General features: G+C 38.9%; 1 protein-coding gene across 5 annotated transcripts in view; it reads right to left on the bottom strand.

Annotated features, from left to right (window-relative positions):
- DOCK11 (dedicator of cytokinesis 11) overlaps positions 1–12285 on the bottom strand; it is a 215723-nt gene that overhangs the window by 49442 nt on the left and 153996 nt on the right. For 4 of the 5 annotated variants that reach the window (XM_061408367.1, XM_061408366.1, XM_061408368.1 and 1 more), the window contains 5 exons: positions 10109–10175; positions 8787–8834; positions 7088–7230; positions 5766–5881; positions 1734–1871 (listed from right to left, as the gene is read on the bottom strand). In XM_061408367.1, the coding sequence (XP_061264351.1) occupies positions 1734–1871; positions 5766–5881; positions 7088–7230; positions 8787–8834; positions 10109–10175 (512 nt within the window). The remainder of the gene's footprint in view (positions 1–1733; positions 1872–5765; positions 5882–7087; positions 7231–8786; positions 8835–10108; positions 10176–12285) is intronic. The other variant, XM_061408369.1, reaches the window with a different exon arrangement.

Genomic DNA, 12285 nt, shown 5'->3' with positions numbered 1-12285 from the left:
GTAGGTGATCTTCCCAGTACAGGGATTGAACCTGACTCTCTTGTATTATCAGCCAAGTTCTTTTTATCACTGACCCACCAGGGGAGCCCATGAGGAAGATTATTATGTGTCAATGTAAATTCATCAGTTGTAATAAATGCAGCACTCTGGTGGCAGATGTTGATAATCAGGGAGACTGTATGTATGGTTGTGGGGGTGGGGATATATAGGAAACTTCTGTATTTCCCATTGTATTTTGCTGTGAATTTAAAATTGGTTTCAAAACATGGAGTCTTAATTTAAAAAGTTAAAATATAAAAATAAGTGACAGACCCATCAAAAGTAACCCCCACAAATCATTATCCTCTACTTCACCCCCTTAGTTCCTTCTAAGAACTTGTTCCGATTACCATTTTATTTACTAATTTATTTTCTCTCCCCCTTCCACCCACTGAAATCTGCATGACAGCAGAGATTATGCTTCTGTACTATATTCAAAGAGATTTTCCCATACCTGCAACAATTTTCTTAGTACAAATCTAATTATGTTGCTTTCCTGCTCCCCAACACCTAAAAGATGAAATCTAATTGAAAAACATGAGGATACAACCATCTGGTCCTCACTGACTTCTTCAGTCTCATCTCAGTTGCTGAGTACAAACTAAATCCTAACTTGAGTGCTGCAGAGAAATGTTGCTCAATTAGTGTTTCCTGTCCTTCCATTTACCCTCAGTTCTCTGTAGGCTTCCTTTATCCTAATGGTATTTCTGATGCGCATCAATGTGTGCTTTCCTCTACTGGACAATAAGACTTCACACTGTATCCTTGACACAAAGTCTGACACCAGGAATTACCCATCCAGTCACTGTTCATTAAATGAATTATTTCTGAATCTCGTTCCCTTAGTTTTTTGTCATATGTTTCCACTGAACTCAGTTTTCCATTTATTTCTTTATTCACAAAATTGCATTAAAGAATGGCAATTTAAAAATAAACCTTCAAAATCATCTACTTTTCTATGAATTTGGGACAATAAGTTGCCATGCAAATAATGACAAAAAAAAGTTGCTCAGCTAGCCTATTCCAAGAATCAGTTAACTGAATTTGTCTTGTTGGAGTTACACATACCAGAGTGGAAGCCTAGACTGTGCCTTTCCATAATTTTAACTCCGTCTAGGTTTCTGATGCTTAACAGACCAGCAATAAATTTTTGCTGAGTCATATTTGTTCCTAAAAACCTAGTCTGAAGTTTTAGTTTACATGAAGTAAATGGCCTGAAAATCTGGAGCCCAAAGATACAATTAGCACTGAAAGGAAGGATTCATCCATCTACACATGTATTAAGTGCCTACCACTTGCAAGATATCATACAAGGCCCTGGGGTTTTGTAACTTGTCTCTGCTTTGAAAGTGATTACACATGAGTGCACTCACAATTTATATATCTTCAGCATGATAATACTTTAAAAAGAAACCAAAAAGAAGAAATATTGGCCGTTGATAACTTTACCATGACACTCCTCAAAGGAGCCTACTGGGGAAAAAAAAAAAAGGAATAACAAAATGAAATTAAAAGCACGTGCTGATTTTAGGGAATTCATGGTCAGGCCCTCTTTCTGTATTTTGCTGTTCTGTATTAATGTTTACAAAGGCAAGATTTAATGGCTTCATTAGCTGAGGTTTGGAGATCCTGTTCCCCTGATCTTTCTTACCAAGAAGCAAGGCCACTCGCAGCCGCAAAGATTTGTTCCTTACCTTACTAATGAACGCTCGAAGTGAGGCAAATACATGTTTCAGCGACACTTCAGACTGCCCATTTTTAAGAAAAGCAAGATGAATATCAAATACTTTTTTCATTAATGGGTTGTGGCCATCATTATTTAAAAGTTGACTCTAGAAAACATAAAAAAGCTTTTTTTGACAAATAGTTTATGCTGCTACCCCTAAAATGAGAGAACAGTCTTTACCAATACCTATTCATCAAACCACTGCTTGAAAAATAACAGTAAGAAGCTTGCTGCTGCTGCTGCTAAGTTACTTCAATCCTGTCTGACTTTGTGCGACCCCATAGACGGCAGCCCACCAAGCTCCTCTGTCCCTGGGATTCTCCAGACAAGAATACTAGAGTGGGTTGCCATTTCCTTCTCCAATGCATGAAAGTGAAAAGTGAAAGTGAAGTCGCTCAGTCGTGTCCGATTCTTAGCGACCCCATGGACTGCAGCCCACCAGGCTCCTCCATCCATGGGATTTTCCAGGCAAGAGTACTGGAGTGGGGTGCCATTGCCTTCTCCTATAGCTTTTGTATTTCTCTGACAGAAACAAAGTAATGTAAGAATTAAGGAAAACATCAATTCTATTTTAAAATTCTATTATCCAATTTGTTTTAAAATGTATGTTTAGTGTATGTCTAGCCACTGGAGACAATTAAACCCTCTATGAGTAGAGATAATAACAGGTATCACAATTGAAAGACTACACAAACTGTTTAAAGGTTCCTTAGATACTAATTAGGAATAGGCTGCAGAATCTCTTTATGAAGTATTAAATTTGTTCTGATTAATGTGCAACTCAAATTCATTTTTATTGTGCCAGTAAATAAAGACGTTTGATTTCAAAATGTGCACTCTTATTCCTTGCTTCTATTCAAATATTTCTTAATTTATTCAATATACATCTCTTGGTAGATGACAGGCACTATCCTAAGTGCTTTAGAAATTTTAACTCACTGTTTTATTGTGAGACTGGAGGTGGAAAGGGGGACTGATTGCATATGGGCACCAAGGATCTTTTTGAGATAATGGGAATGATTGGATTGTAATGACTGCACAACTCTGTAAACTTACTAAAGTAAAGATATAAAAGAAACTAGAAACTGTAGAGACGAAGATTGCCGGGAGAAATGTCAATAACCTCAGATATGCAGATGACACCACCCTTATGGCAGAAAATGAAGAGGAACTAAAAAGCCTCTTGATGAAAGTGAAAGTGGAGAGTGAAAAAGTTGGCTTAAAGCTCAACATTCAGAAAATGAAGATCATGGCATCTGGTCCCACCACTTCATGGGAAATAGATGGGGAAACAGTGGAAACAGTGTCAGACTTTATTTTTCTGGGCTCCAAAATCACTGCAGATGGTGACTGCAGCCATGAAATTAAAAGACGCTTACTCCTTGAAAGGAAAGTTATGACCAACCTAGATAGCATATTGAAAAGCATTGACATTACTTTGCCAACAAAGGTTCGTCTAGTCAAGGCTATGGTTTTTCCAGCGGTCATGTATGGATGTGAGAGTTGGACTGTGAAGAAGGCTGAGCGCCGAAGAATTGATGCTTTTGAACTGTGGTGTTGGAGAAGACTCTTGAGAGTCCCTTGCACTGCAAGGAGATCCAACCAGTCCATTCTGAAGGAGATCAGCCCTGGGATTTCTTTGGAAGGAATGATGCTAAAGCTGAAACTCCAGTACTTTGGCCACTTCATGCGAAGAGTTGACTCATTGGAAAAGACTCTGATGCTGGGAGGGATTGGGGGCAGGAGGAGAAGGGGACGACAGAGGATGAGATGGCTGGATGGCATCACTGACTCGATGGACGTGAGTCTCAGTGAACTCCGGGAGTTGGTGATGGACAGGGAGGCCTGGCGTGCTGTGATGGACACGACTGAGTGACTGATCTGATCTGATCTATTGGTTTGTGACCCTTTTTGTTTAAAAAAGAATGCATTGGATAATGTCTTCAGCCCTGCTCTCCTGTCCTTTAAGAAACCAATTAGTAGTTTACAAATTGGCCGTAAGTAACAACAAAAAACCAAAACCGTATGACTATTTGTAAGAGATTTAATGGTAACACTGATAGCCAGAATCCAAGAATGGTGCTCCATCTTTCTGGCTCCTCCCTTGCAGTCAAGTGAAGTGAAGTCTCTCAGTCTGTGTCCGACTCTTTGCAACCCCGTGGACTATAGCCTACCAGGCTCCTCGGTCCTTGGGATTTTCCAGGTAAGAGTGCTGGAGTAGGTTGCCATTTCCTTCTCCAGGGGATCTTCCTGACCCAGGGATCAAGCCCAGGTCTCCCACATTGCAGGCAGACACTTTACCGTCTGAGCTATCAGGGAAGCCCAAAACCATATGCATATTTGTAACAGATTTAATGGTAACACTGATAGCCAGAATCCCAGAATGGTGCTCCATCTTTCTGTCTCCTCCCATAGTCTACTTAAAAGCATGGGGAGGTGGTTAGAAGCAAGGACTCTTGTGATAACTAGCCAGGATTAAATTCCTGATCTGCTACTGACTAGCTATGTGACATTAAGTTCCCTGTGAGCTTCACTTTTCTCACTTTAAAATGGGAAAAATAATAGTATCTACATCACAAAGCTAGTATGAGGATTAAAGGTGAGTTAATACTTGTGCTTTTAAGTTGACTGAGGTTTAATTTACATACAACAAAATTTACCTATTTTAAATGTATCATTCAGTTATTTTTAGTAAAGTTACAGAGTCGTGCAGTCACTGCAATCCATTCATTCCCATCATCTCAAAAAGATCCTTGGTGCCCATCTGCAGTGCTCTTTTCCACCTCCAGTCCCACAATAGAAAAGTGAGTTAATATTTCTAAAGCACTTAGGATAGTGCCTGTCATCTAACAGAGATGTCAACTAACAAGAGATGTGTGTTACATAAATAAGAAATGTCTGAATAGGAGGAAGAAATAACAATGCAAACCTTGAGACCAAATGTCTTATTTACTGGCAAAATAAAAAATGAATTTGGGTTGAATTTTAATCAGAACAAACTTAATACTTCATACAGAAATTCTGCAGTCTATTTCTCATTACTATCTAATTCAGTTTTCCCTTATAAGACTCTTTGAAAAGCACAGGCCTGGTTTCCATAGTAAATCTGGAGGCCTGAAGCAATTAACTGAATTACTTTGAGAAGGGGAAAGAAAAGAAAAAAAAATCTGTGTAGCTCAGATGAAAAGCCAGCAAGAGTTTTCACTTTTGACTTCTCCCACTACTGTTACCTCACATTATGGTTATATGGGCTCCCCTGGTAGCTCAGCTGGTAAAGAATCCGCCTGCAATGTGGGAAGCCTGGGTTCAGTCTCTCAGTTGGAAGATTCCCTGGAGGAGGAAATGGCAAACCACTCCAGTATTCTTGCCTGGAGAATCCCAGGGACAGAGGAGCCTAGAAGGCTACAACCATGGGGTCACAGAGTCGGACACGACTGAGTGACTAAGCAAAGCACATAGTTATATAGTGTTTATTCAAAGCTCTCTAACATCCATTATCTCATTTTACACCTTCAGCAACCCTGCAAGATAACTGCTTTCAGTTTCTTCTTCTTCTATTTTTTAATCCTAGCAATGATGATTTGTACTGAGAGGCAAGCATCTGAGTAAAACCAATAAACCCCTGACAAGGGACGCCAGCCAGCCAGCCTGCCTGGATATCATCTGGCTTGACAAGACACCTCATCTCAACAGGTATTTGGACAGACTGACTCAATCATAATTTAGGCTAAAAATGACTGGATATTTTCATAAAAGTATGAAAAAACCTGTTTTTAAACACAAAAATAACAGAGAAGGGAAATAAAGAACAAATTATTAACAGTCCAACTCTCTCATTTTAAGGCTGAGTCTCAGTTATTTCTTGAGGTCACACTAGGTCTGCCACCCACGTTTCCTGACTGCTCACTGGGGTCTTTTATACTAAGCTTCATCTGTCTAGTTAATTTTTGCATACTTTCTTTGCAATGATACCAACTGAATCCTAACTTTTCATTTTTACCTTGAAACACTGAGTGAAAAATGATATGGTATCTAATACTGTTAGGGAAACTTCCGTAGCAGTATTTCCTTCAAGAAGTGCCTGATGGAAAATGTCTGCTTCAGTTGTTGAAGAACCTGAAATTTAAAAAAAAAAAAAAGGAAATTAAAACTGTATGACACAGGGATTCACATAACAGTTTTGAATGACTTTCTCTCCCAAAGACTCAGAGAGGTACAAGCAAAAAGACACCAGGCTCTCAATACCTGCAGACTTAATGAGTTTCGCTGTATTTACTCCTTAATCGAATACCATCTGGGTTAATCAATTCTGCTATTTTTTACTTCAGCTCTGTATCAGCAGCTCTGTAACAAATAAATAGGTGCCTACTTCCTTGTAAACAAGATGTGAGTGATGATCTAGGTATGTACCTAAGAAATAACGTGGGAGGCATTTTAGGCTGTGCTGCTAATTATATGGGCAAAAATGAGAAACTCATAGAAAAGCAGCTATGTTATGTACAGGGGTTCCCTATGGCCTGATGTTTTCGATGATGCCAATGGTGTGAGACTTGTTTCTAAATCAGAAGGAAAACAAAGCATCTGGGCCAACTGAAAGACACAGCTTCAATACATTGTTACAAGAGACAAAGAGCAAAGCTGAAGGCTGTACCACTCCCATTTTTTTTGAAAGGTCCTGAGTCTAGCAGCTCAGCATCCATCTGCTCAAGACATTTGTGTTTATGATTAGTCCTCATGGCAGAGCCAGTTCTGCTGGCTTCCTCTTATGCAACCTCTAAAGGACTGTCTGGTAATGAACATTGTCTCACTCTTTGACTTTTTATTAAGATTTGCTTTCAGAGAATAGCTTTCATGTATATAACCCTCTAGCTTCCTCTTGAACTTGTCAATATTTTAACCTGTGTGAAATACGTCTTTGTCAAAATAGTATTTACAGTGCTCTGACCTCTGCAGACAGCTCAGCATGGGCAATCCCTTAATAATCACTGAATGAACAACAGTCACTCTAAACAAATATTATATATACTATTATATTCAAATGTTATTATTTACATTAAAGTATGGATAAAAGATATTGAATGTAAAATAATACAAGAATAATAATTCAATGAGAAAATTAATTTCCTTCATATTAAACTAAGAACTCACTATTAACTAAAATTGCTAAAAACAATGCATGCATATTTGATATTATATTCACATATGATGAAATGACTGTACAGAAACTGAGATGTGAAATGATGTCCAGCTGTACTGGTGATTTAGGTTAAATAGTATTAACATCTGTTTCAAATGGGTACCCTACCCACATTCTGCACTTACTGTGATTAAGTGTAAATGAACTTTCCAGGCTACTAAGATGCTGAAGCCGGGCCTGCATTATTCCTGATCTGTTTCGGAGAGCTGGCATGGTTTGTGATTTTCGGTCTACTCCAAAGTGTTTTGACAGCCAGGCATCATGCACCCTAAAATAAATGTTAAAGTTAGGAAATGGATTACTCTAATACTGTATCTCAATGTTACATTTTTTAAACTAATAAATGACTAGGTTTTCACATAAACACTGTGCTACGCTCAGTATTCTACCAATTATTATGTGGCTTAAATGAGACGTCACTGAGAATTGTATAATGCTTACTGTATATTTAAAATACCTTATACTACAAGAATGCAAGTAAGGAATTTAGAGAGAGTTTCTTACTTCCCTTCCTCTCCTCAAAAATATCAGAGAGTGGATAATATATCAGAGTGGACAATACTGCAATAAGATTCCATCTTTATCTCAGGAGATAAGGAAAGGCAAGAGTCAGAGAAAACAATGAGAGGGACACTCAAGAGTTGACATGGCAGGGGGTGGTTTCCTGGAGTCAGATATTTAAGAATGAGCACCTGTTCCTGGATTGGAGTTAAACTTGGATCAGAATTTTTTACTCTACAAAGATGTCTATTTGCACATTTTTTATTTTGTTTTCCTTTAATTTTAGGGTTTCATTAAAAAAATTAACAACTAGGTAATGCAGGGACTGAGAAAGAAGTTTTTCCATCCTCTAGTAAACACAGAAGGCAGGTCACCAGCATCTTAGAGGTTAAGGTTCATGATGGTAGTTACCATACCAGTTCCCAACCAGCTCCCAGTGCTGGAAAGACAACAAAAATCGTCACCTGAATTATTAGTATGTCCCAGAGTCTCAGCAATAAACCTAATCCAAACCACCTCCTTGGGCTTCCCTCATAGCTCAGTTGGTAAAGAATATGCCTGCAATGCAGGAGATCCTGGTTCAATTCCTGGGTCAGGAAGATGCCCTGGAGAAGGGACAGGCTACCCATTCCAGTATTCTGGCCTAGAGAATGCCATGGACTGCAAAGAGTTGGATATGACTGAGTGACTTTCACTTTCTTTCAAACTGCCTCTTTAGTTTTTGGAAGTGCCATGAAATTTACTTTCATAAGGAAAATAATTCTATTTAAGATCCTTTAATGTCTAACTCTACCTCTGAAATATATCTTATCAAAATAAGCAAGTAATCTTTTCCTTAGGGTCCCACAAACATTTTCTAAAGTATTTATTTCACTAAGACTTACACAGCAAAAAGAAGAAAGAAATAATATATAATGCATGCTGCAATTACTGTTTGGGATTTCTGTTTACATTACTAACTGAGGTGAATATTGATAGGTTGTAGACAAAAGGACACAACTGACAGTTGTCCTCACTTGACAATTTCCTGCCTTCCCCTGGATCTAGTCTTTTCTCACATCCTTCAGAAGAGACAAGCATCTGTTCTAGGATTAGACCGGAAACGGTGCACATCAGTCTAACCATTACCCTTTGGGAAACTTAAAAAAATGTTACACTTCACATCAGGTTAATTTCAACTTTAAGTTGAGAAGCATTAAATAAATCATGGGTATCTTAAGGCTAGCTCAAAAGGAAGCATCTAGGTTTTGCATGGCATGATTAAGACTGCCCTCTGTTGGAAGAGAAGAAAAAAAGAGGGAATTGCACTGCTATGGGAATTACCTTGCTATGTTTCTTTTCCCCATGTATCTAAAGTGAAACAAACATACTCTAGAAAGAAAAACAGTAGCATGTTAGTACTATATTACCATACTTTGCATTTTAACAAATAATATTTGAAAATTCATGTGTTACAAAGAATGACCTATTTAAAATCATATTACAAGAATATGTTTTGGTATACACAAATAAATATACAACCACCAGCCATATTATATCACTCTACATTCATTTGCTACAGTTACTTCAGCACCAAAAAGTCTCAGGTCTTCATATACAATTATAATGACATATTTTTTAAAAACGTATCAATGCAAATCATCCTTCGAGCTTTATAGTGTGTGTCATAGCAAAGGTCTCTAATATAGTCATTCACACCTAAAAAGGTTCTTAAGCCCTAAAAATTGTGGCAATTGCTATTTTTTTATAATGGCATTAAACCACTTTCTAGTATAGAAAATCCCAAACATACAAAAGTAGAGAGGACAGCAAACTAAACCCCACATACCCAGCACCCACGAGCTTCAACAATTATCAACTCATGGCCACTCCTGTTTAACTTCTACCCCAAACAGGTCCTCCCCACTCCCTCCACACTTACTACCTCCTCCATAATTTTAAAGTCAATCCCCAACAATATCATCTATTTTCATTAGTGAATATTTCATTTTTAGAGTGTTTTTTTTTTTAATCCTGCTTTGTTTGCAAATATTTTCTCCAAATGTTTTGCTGGACATGTACATACACTATCATATATGTTATGTGTACTATTTATTTTAAAATGTATTTAGAAATTACACATCACTCTAATTTCTCTCTTACCTTTCAACAAAATAGCTCAGCAAACAATATAGGACAACTTCCCCCCTCCACTTAGGAAAAAATCAAGTACCTTGGAATATATATACATGTACACACAAACACACATTTCTGAAGTGGGTAGAATTACTTGGCTCTATCTAAGGATACACATTCTAAACTCCAACATTTAAGGGGCTCCATTAAGCCAGCATCTGCTCTAAATGAATGATTAGGACAGCTGGTGCCACTTCCAGTTTTCCAGGTCACACAAATATTCCTGATGGTCTGCAAAGATGGGCTATTATTAGCTAGTTTTCTATAATACCACAAGCATTTCGTTTACATGTTTTTCTTCTATGTGTGAAGAAGCTATATGTCAACCTATAAACTATGAAAATAGTTTAACATTCCCTACATTATGTACAAACATGCTGATGAAAACAAAAAAGGAGTAATATTTCATTAACTATAAACATTAAGCTCCCCAAAATAAGAGGAAATTTTATGAAAATAAGACAACTTACTCTAGAAGTATGAGAATGTTTATGAGCTCCTGGGGAGATACCTTGTTCCAGTAAGTTAACAGTGTATCTGAAAATGGAATAAAGTGTTACAGCTTGAAATAGCAGAGACCATAACAGCAAATATTAATAGCACAGTGAATTCCAAAGTACCAATAACTTTAGTTTCAATAACCATCAACTCATAACCAGTTCTGTCTCATCTGAATCCTGCCCTCCTATCTCATCTCACTGCCCAATACCCACACTACACTCTATTGAATTAATTCCAAATATACTGCTAAATCTGTAATTATTTTCAACTTTAACAATTATTTTTATTTACTTTATTTTTTTTAATTTTATTTTTAAACTTTACATAATTGTATTAGTTTTGCCAAATATCAAAATGAATCCACCACAGGTATACATGTGTTCCCCATCGTGAACCCTCCTCCCTCCTCCCTCCCCATACCATCCCTCTGGGTCGTCCAAGTGCACTAGCCCCAAGCACCCAGTATCGTGCATCGAACCTGGACTGGCAACTCGTTTCATACATGATATTTTACATGTTTCATGTTCTTTTTGATGGCTTATCATCCCTGAAGACAGGAAGCGAAGTAGACCTGGGGTTTTTCTTAAAATTTTATGCAAAATGGTGCATTTATGTGCATTGTTCCGAAGGCAGGGTCAAGCACCTTTGCCTGCTACTCAAAGGACTTGGAGAACCAAAAAGTTTGAGAACTTGAGAGGAAAAGTGATAACTTATTTTCCTCTTTCTCTTTGGATTATTAACCCTGAAGTTCTAGCAATATACATACATACCACACAGATTCATGCAACAACTATTTTAGATACAAAAGCCTCTATATCACATATACTTCTCTTTTGAGTTGTTCTTTTTTTTTAACTTCCAACACACTCACTGAAAGTTTTTTAAAAGAAAAATATTACCCCCACTTAACCTTCCATTCCGTTTTGTAACCTATTCAGATATAGCTAATGGTGTCAGCAGTTTCACGTCTAAATTTTAAAAACCTAGTGGAAGTGTTACTCAGTCGTGTCCGACTCTTTGTGACCACATGGACAGTAGCTTCATTGGGCTCTTCTGTCCATGGAATTCTCCAGGCAGGAATACTGGAGTGGGTTGCCGTTTCCTTCTCCAGGGGATCTTCCCGATCCAGAGTCTGAACCTTGGTCTCCCACATTGCCGGCAGACTCGTTACCTACTGCTGCTGCTGCTAAGTTGCTTCAGTCCTGTCCGACTCTGTGCGACCCCATGGACGGCAGCCTACCAGGCTTCCCATCCCTGGGGTTCTCCAGGCAAGAACACTGGAGTGGGTTGCCATTTCCTTCTCCAATGCATGAAAGTGAAAAGCGAAAGTGAAGTCGCTCAGTCGTGTCGGACTCTAGCGACCCCATGGACTGCAGCCTACCAGGCTCCTCCGTCCATGGGATTTTCTAGGCAAAAGTACTGGAGTGGGCTGTCATTGCCTTCTCCGCATTACCTACTGAGCCACCAGCAAAGCTCTAGCATGGCAATTCTGTAACTGATTACTGTTGCGATCCATGCTAGAGCTTTGCTGGTGGTGTTACCTACTGAGCCACCAACACCACCAGCAAAGCTCTAGCGTGGATCGCACAGTAATCAGTTACAAAACTGCCGGTCTCCCGAGAGCCTCTAAATCTAGGAATGGACCACTAAGCAATGTTGCCTAAACGGAGGGGTGACAGGGAGGAAAGAGTGCATGGCTTTTGACTTTATGTCCAACTTACTAATGACCATGGGTATTTGTGGTTTTCAATAATTATAAAATATTGACTGTCCGGAATAAAGATGCTAAAATCGGGTCAAATTAATTTGTTTCAAAAATAAAGCAAGGGGTAAGTTCCAACCCCCCCCCCCTTTTGTGACGCACTTCAGCTCAGCGGGGCTTTCCCAGAAGTCACTGCGTTTCCACTCTCTCTAGTCTCCTGTCGGCACAGGGTCGCTTGAAGCCGCCATCTTCCCTGCCTTGTGCCTTCGCTCTTCTTGGCAAAGGAGGCTGGTGTCTCCTTCCAGCCCCCCACCTACGTCCTGCTGTCCACCCCTGAGCCATCTTTGATCCATCTTCTCGCCTACTGGGTGCCCTGAGACCACTTCACAGGTCTGTAAAAGCGGTGAAACTCTCGATCGGTCCGCGGCCCAGTTCTAGTTGACG

Source organism: Bos javanicus, chromosome X (assembly GCF_032452875.1).
Source record: "Bos javanicus breed banteng chromosome X, ARS-OSU_banteng_1.0, whole genome shotgun sequence".
Lineage (NCBI taxonomy): Eukaryota > Metazoa > Chordata > Mammalia > Artiodactyla > Bovidae > Bos > Bos javanicus.
This window is presented reverse-complemented; position numbering and strand designations above follow the sequence as displayed.